Raw genomic sequence first — 20,082 nt, 5'->3', positions numbered from 1 at the left:
GCTAGGACTTAGCCATTTGGACACACCTAGCTGCAAGGGAATCTGGAAAATGTAGTCTTTATTCTGGAAAGTGTAGACTACATTTTCCCAGGTAAGTCTTGGGAATTCTATTACTGTAGAAAAAGAGGAGAATGCATATGAGAGGTGAGGCAACCAGCTGCCCTGCCATGGTGCTCAGTAAATATTTGTTGCATAACAACAGCTAAGCCTGCTAGACACTCTTTAGCACTTTACATGCATGACCTCTTTGAATCATTGCAGCAGACTTTTGGGGTAGGTGCTATTATCATCCCCATTTTACTGATGAGAAAACTGGACACAAAAGAGTGAAAAATGCCGAGTTGGAGGTCACTCGGCTTGTAAGGGTTTGGGCTAGTATTTGCACCTGGTCTGTGTGTCTGCAGAGTCCCAGGCTCATCTCCGCCCTGGTCTAGTGGCCTTTCAATGAATGAAGGAACAAATGGGTGGATGGATGAATCCATGATTCCCGCTGCCTGGTGCTAGAGTCTAGCAGAGGAGACAGACTTTGACTAAATCATCCCACAAAAAATTAGGAGTTGGCTGTCAATAGCAAGCTGTGGTACAGGTAACGCAAGATGGCAGAGTCCTTTCTTTGGGACTTTGGGGAATATTACGACCATGATAATAATGTTGATGATGGCGATGATGGCAGCTGCTGTGGATTTTCCTTCTTGGTTCTCTCATGCATCACACTATGTTGGAATGAGGTTTCCTTCGCTGGATCCAAAAGAACTGGATGTAGTGGAGGATGGGGATTGGGGGAGGGAGTTGGGAGATGAGAGCGAGGTGACTGGCGGGTGGGGGTGGTGTTTGGGAAAGGGCACTGTCCTGACCTGCTCTGTGACCTCAGGCCACCCCCTGCCCCTCCTCAGCCTTGCTCCATGGTCAAGTGGAAGAGGGTCTGAGGGTTTGTCTGGTGCTAACGGTGTGGGAGTCCATGAAGCAGGTTGCTCCATGGCTGGTCCCAAATTGCCTCAAGAGTCCTCAGACCAGGAAGGACCAGAGGCCATGGTCTTTACACCAGACACGGCTCTGTGAATGTGAGGCCTTGTCCTTTAGGATCTAACCTGAGGTCTGGTATTTCCAGACAGAATCAGGTCTCAGTTCAGACTCTCAGCCCGTCAGATCAAAGTTTGGAACAGCTGTGGCCAGAGCTGTCCCTTCCCTTGCTGCTCACCAAGAAAGCTGATGTGATGCCTGGAACTGTGGCAACCATCATCACCCTGAGGTGATGAGCATGAGGACAACACGTTAAGGATGGCAGAATGGGACAGTAGAGGAACCTGGGTCCCTGCTGGCCTTGTTGAGCAGTTTAATGTCTTCCCGGCTGATTTAAGAGCAACTTGAAGGTGATAATCATGAAGATGGGGTACAAATGAATGAACTTTCAGAATTAGAAAAGAATCCAAACGCCACATCGTGGTCCACAAGGCCCTGCTTGACTGGGCCCTACCCCACCCTTCAGCCACATCCTTGACCTTTCTCCCCCAACTCTGGCTTTTCTTCACGTCCTTGAACATGCCTTTCCAACCTCAGGGCCTCAGTTCCTGCCCTTCCCTCTCCTAGAACCCTCTCCTCACTGCTCTTGGCCTGACTGCTGCTCCTTGCCCTTCAGATCTCAGCTGAAATGTCACCTCCACAGGGTGGCCTCCACCCAACATAGGCCCCTCAGCTACCCTGCCTCCATGGCCTCCTACTGGAGTACTCTCAGCACGTTTCACAATTCCTTGTTGCAGAGTTATTTATTTGTTGCCTTGTTTGTTGTTAATCTTCCTCGGTGTACTCTAGGTACCACTTGGCGAGGTGTTTTGTTTCTTCCTGTATCCTTGCACCCGGCAATGCACCCAACACTGCCTCTGACACCAAGACAACCTCAACACGTATGTGTTGGATGAATGAATGAATAATGCATTATTCATTCTTCTAAAACAAAAGGTTGTTGAAAAAGCAAGTTGTGAAAGGAAATAGACAGGAGTGGTTCTAACCACAGAGCTTGAACTCTGGCGCCCGATGGCCTGAGTTCCAATCCTGCTCTGCCACTTACTAGCTGTATGAACTTGGGTGAGTTCCTTAACCTCTGTGTGCCTCAGTTTCCTCATCTGTAGAATGGGCATAACAGAACCTAACACTTAGAGTTGCTATGGGGATCAAGGAGTTAATATTTGTAAAGTACTTAGAACAGTGTCTGGCACATGGGAAGCATTAAGTAAGTATTAGCCAGTAAAAAGTTTAAAAACATGCCAAGCAATGCCATGTGCTATATGTGGACACACACACATATACACATAGTACCACTATAAAGACACTCAGAGAAATGATACTGAATTCAGGCTAATGGCTTCCTTTGGGGCAAGAGAGAAGGAGATAGAATCAGGCAGGAATATACATGGGGCTTCAGTTAAATCTGTAATTTTTTACTTAAAAAAATTGGAAGCAATCATGGTGGTATTATTTTATTTCCTGTCACGTCTTTTTCTAGCACCTACTCTCTGCACCCCAGCTCTGCTGTCGGAGTTGGTAGATTAGTCTGGTTTCCTGTCCCTCTCCTGGCGTGGAGGTGAAGAATGGGGTCAGAGTTTGGAGTCAGGCAGGCCTGAGTGTGAATCCCGACGCTGCTGTGTCCTCTGTGAGCAAGGCCATCCCTGTCTTAGAGCTCCAGGCATGATTGTAGTCAGCTTTCACCTTTTGGGGTGCTCTGAGGATTCAGTGAGAGGAGGGTCTTTTGAGCTGGGAAGGGCTTGCAAATGTTACCTAATTCCACAGCTTGGTTATGTGGGCTGGGGGGTGGCAATGTAGATGCTTCCAGAGCCCAGACAAGTAACATGATCAGGTGAGGTTGGCTGGTTGTGCTGGGCCATGCGGAGTGGTGGGAACTGGTCTGGAGAGAGTGTGCCCTGTCTAACGTAGTGGCCTCCCCTCAGTCCAGCTGACAGGTGCCAAAAGGCATCTGGGCTCAGTGTGGCCAGATCTGCTGATTGTTCAAAGGAAGCCAGCAGCCTGGATTTTTGTAGGAACGTTTCTCTAGTTTTCACTCTGTTCTAACAAAGCACGTTGTGGGCAGCAGTGGCCCACGGCCACCACCTTGAGACTCATGAGGGACACACGGCTACCTACTCCTCAGCTGCACCTCCCTGGGCCCCTGTCCCCAGCAGTGCTGAGGTCCTCAGGTCTTGACTGTTGTCCCACCCACCCCCAGCGAAGGGGAGTGGGATTTCTACTGGTGTGATGTCAGCTGGCTCCGGGAAAACTTCGACCACACCTACATGGATGAACATGTGCGGATCAGCCACTTCCGGAACCACTACGAAGTGAGCTGGGTGGGCCAGGGGACAGAGTCGGTCAGCTCACGTCACTGGGTGTGGCAATGAGCAGGGGCTGGTTTGGGAGGGCAAGGATCAGAATGGAAAAGCTTAGGGAATTTGGGGTACATGCCAGGTCGGGAATGTGTGCACTAGACATATGATGAGCTAAATAGTGTGAGGGAGTAAGGATCCAGACCTGAGGAACAGGCTGTCCTGGGGTGGAGACTGAGGTCACGGACTGGCTGGTGTTTCATCACCAGAGACATGAAGGGCAGGCTAGCTTGGGGATGCAGGGTGCTTGAGGGATTATGGTGATTTCAGGGTGAAGCAAGTTGAGCAGTTTGGAGTCTAGAGATGGGAGGGAGGTCCGGGAGGAAGCAGACCACAAAGACGGGACTGAAGGAGCCAGTGGTGGGAGATTTTAAAAGGTTAGTGCAGCTTAGCGGTTAGAAACATGAACTCGGGAGTCCAACAGTTCTGGGTTAGCTGGACAGCTCTGGGCAGCTGACAACCTTGGGAGCCTGGAAAGTGGGGATAATCATAGAATAGCAGGCTCTCAGTCAGAGTCACTCTTACTGTTATTGTTATTCTGTGGGCCAGAGGGTGGAGGCTGCGGGGAGTGGAGGGGCAGTTGGTGGGCTGGGAGGTGGAGCAGGGCGGTGGGCACGAGTGCTAATGGCCTGCCCGCCCATCCTGCTGCCCAGCTGACCCGCAAGAACTACATGGTGAAGAACCTGAAGCGGTTCCGGAAACAGCTGGAGCGCGAGGCAGGAAAGCTGGAGGCGGCCAAGTGCGACTTCTTCCCCAAAACCTTTGAGATGCCGTGCGAATACCACCTGTTTGTGGAGGAGTTTCGCAAAAACCCGGGAATCACCTGGATCATGAAGCCTGTGAGTGCCCAGTGCTGGGGACTGGGGAGGGGGCGGCGGGAGGGAGGGCCACTCGGGCACTAGGGCAGGGATCCTTCACGGCACGTCTCAGGACAGGACTCTGCCTGGGAATCCAGCTTTGGATGCACCGTCTGCACCCCTGAAGGGCTGACTTCATCTCCTCCTGTCTGCACTGTGTGGAGCCAGCAGCTATGACTGCTAGTACACAGCAGGTGCTCAGTAAGTGTCCACTAGATGAGCAAGCGGCCCTCAGGACACCAGGGCAGGGAATCCAGAGCCTCTCTTCCTGACAAGAAAGGAAACAGTGGCCAGGCCATAAAAAGTGTTTACTAGCATTGCCCCAGTTCTCATAACGGGCCGCGGGAGGGGATATTACAACCCCGTTTTAAAGGTGAGGAGTCTGAGACCTGTGTATTCAAGCCTCCACAAATACTTACTGAGCACTTGCCCTGTGCCAGGCACAGAACTAGGAGATACAGCCCTTGGCGAGTCAGATGTGGGTCTCTGCCCTCCTCGAGCGCGGACAATATGCAGGGGATGTATGCGTGATTACAGTTGTGCTAAGTGTCGTTAAGGAGAATGGTGCCAAGAGGGAAAACAGCAGGAGGATGTCCCCCAGCCAGGCGGTCTTCTCTGAAGAAGTGAGAGACTGGGCTCTGAGACCAAACGCCTTGGGTCAAATGCTAGCTGTACCGCTTACTAGCTGTGTGACTTCAGACAGATTACTTAACTTCCCTGTGCCCCAGTTTCCCCATCTGCAAAGTGGGAATAACTATAGTACCTACTGCATAATGTTGTTGTGTGATAAATGAGTTAACACAGGTAAAGCACATATGAAGAACTCAATAAATGAGAGTTATTATTATTATTATTATTATTATTATAAGAATTAGCATTAAGCTGCAACCTGAAGGATGCAGAAGAGTCAGCCTGGAGAAGCGCAGAGGTAAGGAAGAGCATTCCAGAAGGAGGGAACGGCAGTCACAAACTGAGCGGAGGCCAAGGGTGGCAGAGCACCTACCGGTCCCTCAGCCTTCCTTGTGCCGGGGCTGGTCTCTTACCACAAAGCCACCATAGCCTTGAGTGGCATCATCAAAGTGGCCCCCTGATATTTTCCAGGCTTGTGAACGTGCCACGCTGCAGGAAGGGAGTTGAGAGCAGGGTAGGAGGGAACAGCCCTTCCTTGTGGGGCTGAAGACTGGCGCCGGCGTTGGCCGAAGCATAGGATCTTGGAGGGGGAACGGAGGCGGGGAGCAGACAGAAACAGCGGATGCTCCCTGGGCCTGAGCTAGGATACCCAGGCCTCCGGATCCTCTCCCTGGCAGGCCTGCTGGAAGGCTTGCACCCCCTTCCCGGGAAGGCGCAGTCAGGAGGCGTCTGAAGCTGGAGCAGAAGGGGTTAGGCAATGAACACTGCAACCCACCGCGCAGATTCCAGCTCCCAGCATTATCCGCTCAGACAAACGGTAATTTGTGTAATTGGGAACGAACAATCGCATATTAAGTTGATTCCTTTCCCAGCCCACGGCCTTTGTAGCAGCAGACACAACGACAGCTGTAATTAAGAGGAGGAATCTTGGCTCAGTGTGAGAGAGAGAGTGTGTGTGTGTGTGTATGTGTGTGTCTCCTCTCTCCGGAATAGCTGAGGCTCCATCTGGGGTGTAGGGTGTGGAGAGTGGGAGATTCTAGTCAGACGAGCCTGCGTTCTACTTCTGTATCTGCTGCTTATCAGCTGTGTGACCCTAAGCGGGTTACTCAGCCCCTCTCAGGCCATTCTCATCTGTAAAATGGAATTAACGAGTGTACCTGCCTACAGGGCTGTGGGAGAATTCAGTGAAGCTGCACATGTTGTATGCGTGAATCATACAAGTTACGTAAAGGACTTGGGACCTACGTGCCCAATAACTGACCATTTTTATTGTTATTTCTCAGAGCCCAGGCCACACCTTCTCTTCCCCCGCCCCTGGCAAGCACTAGGTCAGTGCTTCCCGAACTTGAATGTGCCCACAATCATGGGGCATCCGGTGAAGATGCAGAGCTGGATTCAGCGGGTCTGGGTGGGGCCTGAGAGTCTGCATTTCTTTTTCTTTTTTTTTTTTTAAAGATTTTATTTATTTATTTTCCCCCCAAAGCCCCAGTAGATAGTTGTATGTCATAGCTGCACATCCTTCTAGTTGCTGCATGTGGGACGCGGCCTCAGCATTGCCAGAGAAGCGGCACATCGGTGCGCGCCCGGGATCCGAACCCGGGCCGCCAGCAGCGGAGCGCGCGCACTCAACCCCCAAGCCACGGGGCCGGCCCCAGAGTCTGCATTTCTAACCAGCTCTCAGGCGATGCCTTTGCTGCTGGTCCATGGACAACGCTGAGTAGTGAGACTGACTGTGGAGGAGTAATTCTCAGACTCGAGTGCATCAGAATTTTCTGAAGAGCTTGTTAAAGCCCCTGGTGTGGGGCCTGAAAATGTGCATTTCTAGCAAGTTCCCAGGTGTAGCAGTCACAGTTCTCCAGAGAAACAGAGCCATTCGTGTGTGTGTATGTGTGTAAGGAATTGGCTCGTGTGATATTGTGGGGGCTGGCAAGTCTGAGATCTGCAGGAGCAGGCCAGCAGGCTGAAAACTCAGGCAGGATTTCTACGTGACAGTCTTGAGACAGAATTGCTTCTTTTTCCGGAAACCTCAGTTTTTGCTCTTAAGTCCTCAACTGATTGGACGAAGCCCACTCACGTCATCCAGGGTGATATCCTCTACTTAAAGTCTACTGATTGTAGATGTAATCACATCTACAAAAAACCTCACAGTAACATCTAGACTAGTGCTTGACCAAACAACAGGACACCATTGCCCAGCCAAGGTGACACATAAAATTAACCATCACACTAGGTTATGAGGGTGCTACTGGTCCGGGTACCACACTCTGAGAAGCACTGGGCTAGAGTATGAGTTCTGGGATCCTGTTTTTTGCGTTTCTTTGGGGTGGAGAAATGTTAAAAAATAGAACATAACCCTAAATTTGGAAAATAGAGGCAAAAAGTCCCCTAAATCCCTCCCTTCTTTCCACAAGTCCTGTCTCTGTGATGCGATTGGTCCTCATCCATCCACACACAAGAATTTTCAGATCGTTGCAGTGGCAGGGCCAGTCGGGGCAGCCACTGGCCTGCCTTTTCCCGCTGGCATTTCCTCTGCTCGGTTCCCCGGGGTCTGTGAGCCTGCATCTTCCTCTTTGGCAGCAGAGCAGTCCTGGAAGTGAGGGGTTGAGTCAGACTCAGACGGGAGCAGGCAGTGTCGTCCCCTCCATGCTACCCTATGAGGACCCCTCTTCCCACCAGGCCTGAGCCCCAGCCCTTCTCCAACCTTTGCTGTGACTCTTGGGAATATAAGAACAGCCCTTGGACTTGGCATTTAAAAGTCCAGTCTAGGGTAAAAATTGCCTCGATCCAAACTGTTTTTCCATCTAAGCGTTCTCCCCTCCCACCAGCTCAGGCCCTCTGGATTGGTGGGGAGGTGGGGGGGACCAGACCACGGGGACCACGCTTGCTCCTCCAGCGTCCCTCGCGTGTCTGGGAGGCAGGCACTGGGCTGTCGGGGCCCAGGCCTGGCTGTCAGTCTGTCTGTGTGTCCACAGGACTGTTCTAACATGTCACGGCGGGGCTGTGAGCGTCCCGGGAACCACCGCGCTCTTCTCAGCTTTGGTGGCCTCCGTCCAAACTGCAGGATGGGAAGAGCCGCGTTTTAACCTTCCATTACACGGGTTTACCCCAGCCAGAGCTTCTCACGCTTTTTCGCTGAAATCTCCTAAGAGTTGGGATGCTTTGGGCAGCAGATAACAGAAAACCCAGCTAAGAGTAGCTCGACAACAGGGCAGGGCTTCCAAACCGTTCTCATGCTGTGGGCCTCACTGGCGTCTGGTGAAATGTGTGGGCCCTGTCACAGATTAGTGTTTTTAAAAGCATCACATAAGCACGTTTGATTATAAAAGAAAGCAACTATGTTGAAAAACGTTTATCAAGCTGTGTCAGTCTGGGTCGTCTGAGAAACAGATGCCAAGACGAGCCTCAATGCGCCAGAGTTTTGCCTGTGAGAGAATAGTGGGAGGCAGCGGGCGAGTCTGGGGGAGCTGTCAGACCCCAGTGAGGGAGAGAGGGAAGGAAGGAAGGCTGGGTGGAAGCTCCTAGACTGCCGGGCAGCCTAAGGGAAATTCAGCAAGGCTGCGTGGAGGCCTCAAGCTGAAGTCACTGTCGGAGGAGTCCCCTGTCTCCCGGGAGTGCGCCAGCCTTCATGTCCCTGCCGTCTCAGTCATTGGCATAGCCGGGTCTCTGCTGCCACAGCTGGTGCCCCCAGGCAGTCATTCTCCTGCAGGTAGAGGCCTGTGAGTACATTCTCACGGCCGCCACACAAACTATTAAAACATTCTTTGTGCTATAGTAATGTAAGTGTTTTTCATTAACAATTAAAGAGAGTCTAGCAGCAGGCCCAACGGTTACCATAATTTCAGAGTCATCATGAGCATAAACAGTATTTTGAGGTATCTGCAACAATCATAACGCAATAGAAAAATAACTGATTTCTTTTGAGAACAAAGTCATTGGCACGGCTAATAGTCTAGGATTTGTTGCTGCATTCATAACAGGAGGAAATGTGAACATCTGGTTGGGGGTTAATGAAAATAAAGATGAAAAATTTTTGCTCATTCAAGTTTACAGACCCTAGGGAATTTCCTTTAGTGATGAAAGGTCAACTCCAGGGCTGGTTTACTGGGCAGCTCAGCATCATCATCAATTCCCAACCCTGTGGGCTGACTGCTCCTCTCGGTCACAACATGGCTGCCGCAGCTCTAGTTTCACCTCCTCACCCCTCCATCTGCCGAGGGAATAAAGGAACACTCTGGTCTTCTGTCCCTTTTGAAGAAGACGCAGATTTCCCAGAAGTGCCTGCTGCAGACTTCCCCTGGCATCCTGCTGGCCCATACCTGAACTGATCACATGGCGGGGGTGGGGGGCAGTGGTGGGCATGGGACCACCGTGAGGGCTCAGACCTTCCCAGAGAGAAGGGCCACTGGGAAGAGGTGATCCAAATGGGATTCTGTTGGTGGGGAAAGAAGGGAATGGCTGCTGGGGATGCCCTCCATTCCCTTAGGAGGGCATCTCCTGTAACAGTCATGTCAGTTACCAACAATGCTTTAAGCAATAAAGGCATTTCATTATCTCATATAACAAGAAAGCTGGAGGTAGGAAGTTCCAGGTTTGGAGATGTGCTCAACGATGCCCTTAAAAGCCCAGGCTCCTTCCTTTGTCCACTCTGCATCCTCATGTGTTGGCTTTCTGTCATCAGACTGCATCTGCCACATCCGACGAATGCCACACAATGCCACGTGAGGAATGGCCCGAGGGGAGGGGCAGAGAGTGGCCACAGGTGGTGCAAAATCAGGGTATGGTTCATTCTCATATCCATTCATATTGTTTTCCAATCAATAACATATCTTTTTATAAAAATAATATAAAAATATTTTCCTCCCAAATTATCAAGGAAGATTGATACTCCCAGAAGTCACACAATGTCGATCACATGATTTTGTGTTCTCCCTTTGCAGGAGATGCATGAGCCCCAGGCTTGTGAAGCATGGATTTAACTATCCTGGATTTGTCACCTACCAGCTGGGCAACCTTGAGCAGAGTGCTTGGCCTCTCTGTTCCTTGGTTTCCTTGGCTGCAAAATGGGGAATATTAATGCTTATATATAGGAGTTTTTAAAAAAGCTTTAATGGGGTAGTGTGTGTAAATCCTTGTGCCTGGCGCATATAGAACATCTGAGAAGTGTTAGCTGCTGGTAGTGCCACTTTCCTAAAGTTAGTGTTCTGGCTCTGTTGCTGCACCCCAAAACTCAGTGCTTCAAACAACAACCATGTCCTATTTAGCTCATGGGCCTCCAGTTGCGCAGCACTTGACAGGGAAGGCTCATCTCCACTCCAGCATCTCCCGGGGCAGCTTCCCTGAGGGCTGGAGGATTCGCTTCCAAACTGGCTCACACACTTGGCTGGCAAGTTGGTGCTGCCTGCTGGCTGGGAGCTCAGCCAGGGTTGAGGGCGGGAGACTCGGGCCCTCCCTGTGGGCCTCTCCATGTGACCTGAGCTGCCTCACAGCGTGGTCGCTGGGTTCCCAGGGCCACCACCCCCAAAGGGAAAGCTGTGTGGAAGCTGTGTTGCCTTTTATGACCCAGCGCTGGAATCCACACAGCGTCACGTCTGCCATACACAGTTAGTGGAGACAGTCCTAAAGCCTCGCCCAGATGCAAAGAGAGGGGACATTGGCTTTAACTCTTGATAAAGGTTGGGGGTAGCAAGGTTCTGGAAAAACATATGGGACTGGAAATATTGTTGTGATTGTTTTTGGAAACTACAATCTGCCAGAGCTAGATATTAGGTGATTTCCAGTCTTAACGACCCTGATATATCACCATGCAGGAAAGTTTATTTTCCACTCTTTAGGATTATTCCCTTAGGAGGGCGTCTCCTGGAACAGGCATGTCAGTTACTAACAATGCTTTAAGCAATAAAGGCATTTCATTATCTCATATAACAAGAAAGCCAGAGGTAGGAAGTTCCAGGTTTAGGGATGTGCTCAACGATGCTGTTAAAAGCCCAGGCGCCTTCTCTTTGCCCACTCTGCATCCTCAGTGTGTTGGCTTTCTGTCATCAGACTGGTCACGTCATCAGTGTGAGAGGCTGCTGTAGTTGCAGGCATCACCTCCTCAGAGTGTGGCATTCAAAGAAAGAAGGAAAAGGGCCAGGCATTTCTTTCTTTCTCTTCTCTTCTCTCTCTCTCCATCCCTCTCTCTCTCACCCCAACCCCAATATTTTTAACAGGGAGGAAATTTTTCCCAGAAGCCCCAAAGCTCCAAGCAGATGTCTCCTTAGGTCTCATTGGCCAAAACACATCACATGGTTTCCACTAGCTGCAAGGGAGGCTGGGAAAACAAATATCTGGTCTTTCCAGCCTCCAGTGTGAGAGGTGGGTTTTGCCAGCCAGGAAGAAGAGGAAGGGGAATGGCTATAGGGAAGGCAGCCAGCAGGGGTGAGGGTGGGGGCTCCTCATCAAAAGATATGAACCTTAAAAAAAACTTTGTAATTGAAGTTTAATAAAACAGAACGTGCCCAAATTATATGCATACAGCTTGACAAAATTTTACAAAGTGGATGCACTTGAGTAACCAGCACTTAGACCGTTCAACTGAGCGTTACCAGCCCCTCAGCAGCTCCCCTCAGACCCTTTCCCACTTGCTACCCATCAAGTCACTAATAGCATAGATTCATTTGTCTGCTTTTGTACTTTCTATAATTGGAATGTATAGTATGGCTACATTGTGTCTTGTTTCTCTCCCTCAACATTATGTTCATGTGATTCATCCACACTGATGTGGGGAATTGTAAATTGTTAATGATCGTTGTTGTATACTATTCCATTGAGTGAATGTTTATCTCTTTGGGAATTTCAAGGTTGGAGCTATTATGAATGTGCTGGTATGGACGTTCCTGTACATGTCTGTGGGTGCCCATGTGCAGGCGTTTCTGCCGTGTAGGTTCCTAGAAGAGGAATTGCTGGGTGGTAGCAGGTGCCTAGGATCAGCGTTAGTGGATGCTGCCAGTTTCCAAACAATGGACACTCCCACCAGCAGTTGTGAGAGTTCCAGTTTCTCCCTATCCTCACTAACACTTGATACTGTCTGTCTTTAACTCTAGCCATTCTCAGGGGAGGTGTGGTGGTATCCTATTGGGGTTTTCGTTTTCATTTCCCTGAAGACTAAAGAACTTGAGTGCCTTTTCATTGTTTACAGTGGGTAATCTTTCGTGAAGTGAACTTAAGTCTTTATCATGGCTGTGAACAGTTGGAAGCCCTTGATGCACACTGATTAGTTGCTTTCCAAAACAGCTGTGCACGTGTGGCTGTCCCTGAGCCGCCACCAGTGCCCCACAGTCTTTTGGGCACGCCGTTTTCTGGGCACACACAGCCCTGGGCCAGGGTGCACAGTACAGCAGGCCGAGCAGGGCCGGGTCTCAGCTTCTGCTTCCTCCAGGCCTGGGAGCCCTTCATGCAGTGGACAACCTGTACAGCCGGGCCTGACAGCTCTGCCCGCCCCTACGCTGTACAGAGAGCCTCACATTGACGAGCTGGGCCATGCTCAGAGGAGAACTGAGGGAAATGAGAGTTTGCACACTCCGGGGGCCTTTATGCTGGAGAAAAGATGACTCGGGAGACCTGCTTAGTGGCCGCAGATAACTGGCCGCAGATAACAACTCCGATTCTGGGGCCCAGAATCGGAGTTGTTCTAGAAGGCCCTAGAGGCCAGAGCCAGGCTGGCAAATTTTAGCTCAACATAGTTTAGGCTGTGAAAGCTCCATGAGGTCTGGGTTAATGCTATAGCATAATGCCCAGCACACAGTAGATGCCTAATGTATACCTTTTGGGTGACTGCTTAATAGAGCTATCCCGCAATAAAACAGGCTGTGTCGGGAGCTAGGGGGAGGGTAGTGAGCTCCCGGGCACTGTGGATGTGCAAGGCCAGGCAGGTGACCATTGTAGAGGGATGTCACAGGAGGGAGCAATGCCTTTGGTGCCGACTGCTCTGCATGATATTAAAAATTCCCCCAGCCCCTAGACTTTGTGAAGCTATGAATTATCCATGCTGGGATTCAGTGAAGGCAGAGTGATTTCAGTATTAGCCGAAGCAAAACCTAATTAGGAAGGCAAACTGATTTCCAAAAAAAGAATTGGATGATATGTTCCCAGGACTGTTGGAAATGGTTTTTTAATTGTCTGCTCTTTTGTATTATTCATGCAATTGTATGCCTTTGAGAGCTAAGTCGGTCTCTCACTTTCCTCCCTGCTTCCCTCTCCCCCTCCCACCAGGCTTAGCACCTTCTCTGTCCCAACCCCTGCAGGGCTGGGCTGGGCCATTCCTCTGGGGGTAGCTGGGGGCCCATGGGGGAGATGGAGACAGAGGAATGCTGGGGAGGGGCCCCAGGCACGGGGGCCAACATGGAACCACAAAGAGCCGACCTTTCTGCACTCACGCGCACCCCAGGTAGCCCGGTCGCAGGGGAAGGGCATCTTCCTCTTCCGGAGGCTGAAGGACATCATGGACTGGAGGAAGGTGAGCTTGCCTCTCCCCCTTCCTCCTCAAACCCTCCTCTGCCCTTGCTGGGGTGAGGGGCCCCTCCTTCTCGCCCTCAAAGCTCAGAGGGCTGGCAGAGAATCTCTGTCCACGGGCCTGCCCATGGGGACGGGGTCTCTGGAGCCAGATTGCCTGGGTTCAAATCCCGTCCTTGCCACTTAATAGCTGTGGGACCTTGAACAAGTTACTAAACCTCTCTAGTAAATGGGGGATAGTAATAGTACCTGCTGAGGATGCAACGAGATAATATGCCTGAAATGAGAACAGTGTGTTCTGTCCCTGGGCCTTCTGCTCACCTGGCTGGGACGAGTTTGGCTAACTCTTCCTCTAGGTCCTAGACTGAGCCTGAGGTAGCTCCCTTCCCCACTCCCCCCACCCCATCCTTGTCCCGGGACATGGTGCAGTAGAAATCCTGGTTCCAATCCTGCCTCTGCCACTCAGCAGCTGTGTGGTCTTGGGAAAAGTGCTGACCCCCTCAGAACCTTGGAAATGATAATGCAGGGCAGGTGAGAGGAGCGGGATGACCACACCCCCACAGGACCAGCACCTGCTGCACCAGCAGGCTCACAGCGGGTGCTCAGTAAGTGAATTCCTACCCCCCTTCCGCCCCACCGTGTGACACCGTCAGGGCAACGCTGGGAAGAAGCTCGCCAGCCCGGAGGCCCAGCCAGCCAGGAGCACTGCCAATCCCTCTGGCAGCCACGTGAGTACAGGCGGGGGCGGCCCTGGGTCCCAGGAAGGGGAGGCCTGGCTGCCTCTGTCCTGAAGCGGCCTGGGGGCCGGGGGGTGATGGTAGGTGTAGAAAATCCTGCCCTTGGGGCTAGAAGCCCTGAGTTCTAGTGTCCCTGCCACCGGGCTCCCGTGTGACCTCAAGTGGGTGACCCTTGCCTTTGGGCCTTGGTTTCCTCACAAGGTCACTGTGAAGGGGACAGTGGGTGGGAAAGGGCTGTGCAGACTGTGAGGTGCCGTGTGCGTGTGTGAGAGAGCGTTGCTGTCCTCCTGAGCTGGGCTGGCCAGGGAAGACTAGCAGGAGAGAAGGGAGAGGAATGCCCTGGGGGGCCTGTGTGGTGCCCTAGGCAGCGCTGACCAATGGAACCTTCTATAGTGGTGGAAATAGTGCACACCGGTGCCCTCCAGCACAGTGACCACAAGCCACAGATTGATATCGAGCACTTGAAATGCGGCTAGTGCGGAAGGGGGGACTGGATTTTTAATTTATTTCCTTTTTTTTTAATTGTAGTAAAATAGACCTAGATTCTACCATTTTAACCATTTTTAAGTGTATAGCTCTGTGACATTAAGTACATTCACATTATTGTGCACCCATCACCACCATCAGTCTCCAGAACTTTTCATCTTCCCCAACTGAAACTCTGTACCCATTAAACACTAACTCCCTTTTGCCCCGTCCCCCAGCCCCTGGCAACCGCATTCTACTGTCTGTCTCTAGGAATTTGATACTCTAGGTACCTTATATAAGTGGAGTCATACAGTATTGGTCCTTTTGTGTCCTTTTGGCTTATTTCACTTAGTATAATGTCTTCAAGGTGCATTCATGTTGTAGCAGGTAATTTCACTTACTTTTAATCAATTTCACTGTAAATGTTCATAGTCACATGTGGCCACTGGCTGCCCTATTGGGCAGCGCAGGTCTGGAGATTAAATGCCCAGGGCTCTGGGCCCAGCCTGTGTGGATCCATTTCCCAGCTGCACCACTGACCAGCTGTGTGACCCTGGGCAAGTCGCTCCCCCTCTCTGTGCTTCAGTTTCTCATCTGTAAAATGGGGATAACATTAGTATTTCCCTCATAGGGTTGATTAAAGGATCAAATGATATACCCCAAGTAGAGTGCCTAACACAATGCCTAGTACACAGGAAATGCTCAATAAATGTTAATAATAATTATTATTACAACTAGGACACAAGAAGTTCTGATGACCAGAAAGATGAAATTCCCGTGGAGAACTATGTAGCTCAGCGATATATTGAAAATCCCTACCTGATAGGAGGTGAGATGGCTGTCTCTGCTCCCTACCCTTCCACTGAACTGTCGGTGAAACAGTCAGTCAACAAGCCTTGACTAGCAGCCTACCGTAGGCTCAGCCTGACCCCAGGAATGAAGGGATGCAAAGATGGAGACCTGTCCTGCACTCTCCCACCTCCTAGCCATTGTCTATACTGTTCTCTCCACCTGACATGCCCTTCCCACTCCCTTTTTGGTTCACTAAAATTCTCCTCATTCTTCAAGAACCAACTCGTTCATGCATTTATCCAACAAATATTTATAAAGAGTCTACTTGGTGCCGGCCACTGTCTGGGTGCTGACTGTCCATCCTGCTCTCACGGAGCTTACACCCCAGATGAGCAGACAGCAATAAACTAGAAACAAATAAGTAAGATAGTTCCACACAGCAGTGAGTGTCATGAAGTAAATCGAGCAGGTGGTGGGACAGAGAGGGAGGGAAGCCCTCTCTGAGGAGGTGACAGGTGAGCTGAAACCTGAGTGACAACTAGGAGTCACCTGTGGGTGGATTTGGAGGGAGAGGGAGCTGCAAGGGCCTGTGGCCTGAGGTGGGACCGAGCCTCCTCCATGAAGCCCTCGGATTTCCCCAGGCTGGCTCTCCATCTGCTTTTCCCACACGGGGTCTGTGAAATACAGACATGTCAGGCAGTGTGTGAGAAGGAGTGCGACTCTGGAGGGTCTTGTCTGACAGGGCCGGGTGCTCGGAAGGGGCATGATTGAACAGTGTTAACACCACTTGGCTCCTGCTGCCTCCTCGGGCAATGTCCCTCCCCAGCGGGCAGTCCTTGGGTCTCTTCTCCTCCCCTCCCTACCTCCCCTCGTGGCCCCGTCCTCTCTCTTGGCTTTAAACACCACCCAGATGCCAGTGACTCCCAGCCTTCTGTCTCCAGCCAAGACCTTGCCCCCGCACCCCAGATCCTGATGTCCCACAGCCTGTGACCTCCCCTCTTGGGCATCTCCCAGCAACTCATACCCAACATGGCTAAAATCCAACCCTGTCCTCCGCCACCATCTGGTTCATTCCCAGCCCTCCCTATCTGGAGACACAGCTCTCCACCCCTGGTTGCTAAGCCAGAAGTCAGAGATGGTCCTGGGTGCACCCCTCTTTTCCCCCTCACATCTGGCTCTTCATTGAGCTCCCACACAGCTCTTGAGTCTGTGTGGCCACCTCTCTCACCTCCATCCAAGTGCTGCCACTGTCATCTCCCTCCTGGACAGCTGTGCCGGCCCCCTCACTGGTGCCCCACTGCTGCTCTGGTGCCCTTCTCTCTGCTTCGACACAGTAGCCAGAGGGATCCAACACCCTTCAGTGGCTTCCCGTGGCTGATAAAACAAAATCCAAAAATTGTGCCCTGGCCCCTGCCGACCTCGCTGACCTCGTCTCCTTCCTCTTTGCCCTTGGACCAGGCTCTTTGCCCGCTCCTGCCTGAGGGCCCCGCCCCCTCTGGGCTAGGCGGGCACCTCCTCCTCCTCCAGGTCACCACATCTCCACAAGGCCTTCCTTGACCCCCACGTCTCCAGCCTTTCCCAACATTGACCTCCCCCCGGTTATCCTCTCCTTGTACCTCGTGTGGTTTTATTGGGATTCCTGTCTGTCTGTCCACTGCTGTACCCCCAAACCTAGCCTGGTACCCGGTGATCAATCAACGTTTGTTGCAGAAATGAATCCTTTCCTTGCCTGATAGGCCGCAAGTTTGACCTGCGTGTCTACGTGCTGGTGATGTCGGTGAGTGTCTATGATGGGGGCCTCCTCCAGTGGCAGGTGAGAGGGGGGACAGCTGGGGGACAGAGGCAGAAGCCATTCTGGGGGCGCCTACATGAGCATGAGGTTTTACCTGCCTGGGAGAGCCCGGGCGGACATCTGAGGGTGGGCTGGGGGGATAGACAGATCCACGTTTTACTGTTGCAGAGGCCCCAGCATCTGGGTTTGTCCTCAACCTGTTCTTTATTCATCCAGTCGCCCCTGGTAACCATAGCTAACATTTACTGAGCACCTACTAAGTACCAGCCCCTGGTATTTGGCAGGTTTTATCTCCTCAGTCCTCCTGCTAACCAGGGAGGTAGGTTCTATTATTTTCCTCATCTTAATAGATGAGGAAACAGATACAGAAGGGTTGAGTGACTTGCCTAAGGTCGCGTAGCTTGTGAGCACAGCTGGGATTAGAATCCAGACGGCCTAGCCGCAGAGCCTACTCTCTTAACCAAGTTGTTGCTATACTCCCTCCACCCATTCTTTCATTCATTCAACAAACATTTAAACCTTCATGGTGTGCTACTCTATGCTGGGCACAAGGAGATAGGGTATCTGAAACAGGTTCACCGTCTGGTGGGGAATATGGACACACCCTGAGCTGGGGGTGTCACACAGTGGTGGAGCAGAGAAGATGCCCACTAATATTATTCCCTTCTGCATCTCCCTGCCCCCCATCCCCAGGGAAGGAGGGAGTAGAGTCAAAGGAGGCTGATATTTGGGCAAATCCTTGAAGGGTGACATAGGAAAGAAGGAGGGGCATTCCAGGTGGAGGGAGCAGCAGGTGCAAAAGCCAGAAGATGTGGAAGTGCTTGTATTTATTCCCCTTCCCTTTTCTCTCCCTGTGTTCCCACCTCCGCCACAGTACATCCCGCTGCGGGCCTGGCTCTACCGGGATGGCTTTGCCCGATTCTCCAACACCCGCTTCACGCTCAACAGCATCGATGACCAGTGTATCCTGGGATCCCCGCCCAACCATGCCCCACCACCCTGCCCTTCCCATCCTCTGTCCCGAGAGAACTCATCCATTCCACAGATGTTGGCTGAGGGCCTGCTGAGTGCCAGCTCTGGTCTGGGCACAGGAGACACAGCAGTGAGCAAGACAGGCCTGGTGTCTTCCCTCCAGGAACTTACAGTCTTGTGGAGGTGGGAGATCCCCCAGTGATCCAAGGGGAGCAGCCCCACTCTGTTCAGAGCAGCTCACCCCAAACTGCTCTGCTTGATGATCATATGGGTGGTGTGCCTAACGTTCACATTGATTCATAGTCATAGGATCTAACATTCACATTGATTCATATTCATAGGATCTAACATTCACATCGATTCATAGTCATAGGATCTAACGGTCCCATTGATTCGTATTCATAGGAACGGACAGTTTGAGCCCCTTTGAAGAACAGTTGCATCCTTTTATGTGCCTTCTCTTCAGTGCCTAGTCATTGGCTCACTCATTTACTCTAATACAATGCCGTTTTCATCCATCTAATTGGCAGGGACCAAAAATTTGATGACACACTGTGTTGGCAAGGCGTGGGGAATGCATACGTTGCTGGTGGGAGTGTAAATTGGCACAACCTCTTAGGAGGCGGTCTGGCAAATGTCTATCAAAGACAAATGCATAGACCCTCTGACCCAGTGGTTCTCCTTCTGGGAATTTATCCTACAGGTACACTCACAGTGTAGGAAAAGAGAGGTCTACAGGTTATTCACTGCACAGCCTTGTTTGTGAGAGCTGAAAAATAGGAAACAACTAAATGAATGGCTCACATATGCAGTGGAATACTATGGACTTTTAAAAGGAATGGAGGAAGTGCTTTATGTACTGATATGAAGTAATCTCCAAGATGTATTGTTAACTGGGAAAAAAAGCATAGAACTCTGTGAAAAATATGCTCACATTCATATTAAAAATTATATCTCCATATAGTCATGTGTTGCTTAACGACGGGGATATGTTCTGAGAAATGTGTCGTTAGGTGATCTCAGTGTTGTGCAAACATCACAGACTGTCCTTCACAAACCTAGATGGTGTAGCCTACTACATACCTAGGCTGTGTGGTACTAATCTTATGGGACCACCATCGTATATGCGGTCCATCGTTGCCCGAAACGTGGTTACGCAGCACATGACTGTATACGTCTTTATCTGCGCATAGACATCTCTGGAAGGATGTACAAGAAACTGGAAACAGAAGTTGCCTTTGGGAGGAGAATGGGTGGATGGGGACGGGGATGGGAAGGAGATAGTTCCTTTTATACATTTTTGTACCTTTTTGACTTTTGAACCATGTGAATGTATTATCTGGTTAAAATATAAACATCAAAAAAACGTTTTAAAGATTTTTAGACCTGAGTGTCAGAAGAAAAGGGGTAGACAATCCAGAAATATTTAGGAGATAAATCGGCAGGGCTAGACTACTTGCCTGTGGGAGAGATGGAAATGGAAGGTGACGCTGCCGAGCTGCTGGCTCGGGCAATCCAGCTGATGCTTTTAGCCGGTTCACGTCTCTCTGTCTTAATTTCATCATTCTATTAAGTCTCTGTCCGAGGTAACGCACTGGCATTGCCTGCATGTCGGAATGGGAGTAGGCCCTCATTCTCAGGAAATGTGCAATTTATTTTTTTCTATTTTGCCAACTTCAGCGTTTCCAGCATGTTTGTTTTATTTTGTAATTCTAACAAGCATTTATCACATACAAGTCATCAAATTTATTTTAGTTTTGGGTTTTTTTCCCACCACATTTTTTTATTAAAATTAAACGATAGATGTAAAGCACTTAGAACAGTGCCTAGCCCAGCATGACTCCTCAGTACACGTTAGTGGTCCCCTCTCCCCCATTTAAAATTGTTTGCGCATCTCCCGCGATCCGGAGGCCTTATTAAACAAACCCAGCTCTCTCCCAGGGCTAGTTTCTGTTTAATGAGGCTTTGCT

At 50.8% G+C, this 20,082-nt stretch overlaps 1 protein-coding gene across 1 annotated transcript in view; it reads left to right on the top strand.

Annotated features, from left to right (window-relative positions):
• Positions 1-20,082, top strand: part of TTLL9 (tubulin tyrosine ligase like 9) — a 45,443-nt gene that overhangs the window by 11,242 nt on the left and 14,119 nt on the right. The window contains exons 4-10 of the mRNA XM_058562184.1: positions 3,218-3,329; positions 4,028-4,213; positions 13,287-13,355; positions 14,005-14,079; positions 15,295-15,385; positions 17,085-17,125; positions 18,015-18,102. Of these exons, the coding sequence (XP_058418167.1) occupies positions 3,218-3,329; positions 4,028-4,213; positions 13,287-13,355; positions 14,005-14,079; positions 15,295-15,385; positions 17,085-17,125; positions 18,015-18,102 (662 nt within the window). The remainder of the gene's footprint in view (positions 1-3,217; positions 3,330-4,027; positions 4,214-13,286; positions 13,356-14,004; positions 14,080-15,294; positions 15,386-17,084; positions 17,126-18,014; positions 18,103-20,082) is intronic.

The sequence above is a fragment of the Diceros bicornis genome, chromosome 19, assembly GCF_020826845.1.
Source record: "Diceros bicornis minor isolate mBicDic1 chromosome 19, mDicBic1.mat.cur, whole genome shotgun sequence".
Lineage (NCBI taxonomy): Eukaryota > Metazoa > Chordata > Mammalia > Perissodactyla > Rhinocerotidae > Diceros > Diceros bicornis.
This window is presented reverse-complemented; position numbering and strand designations above follow the sequence as displayed.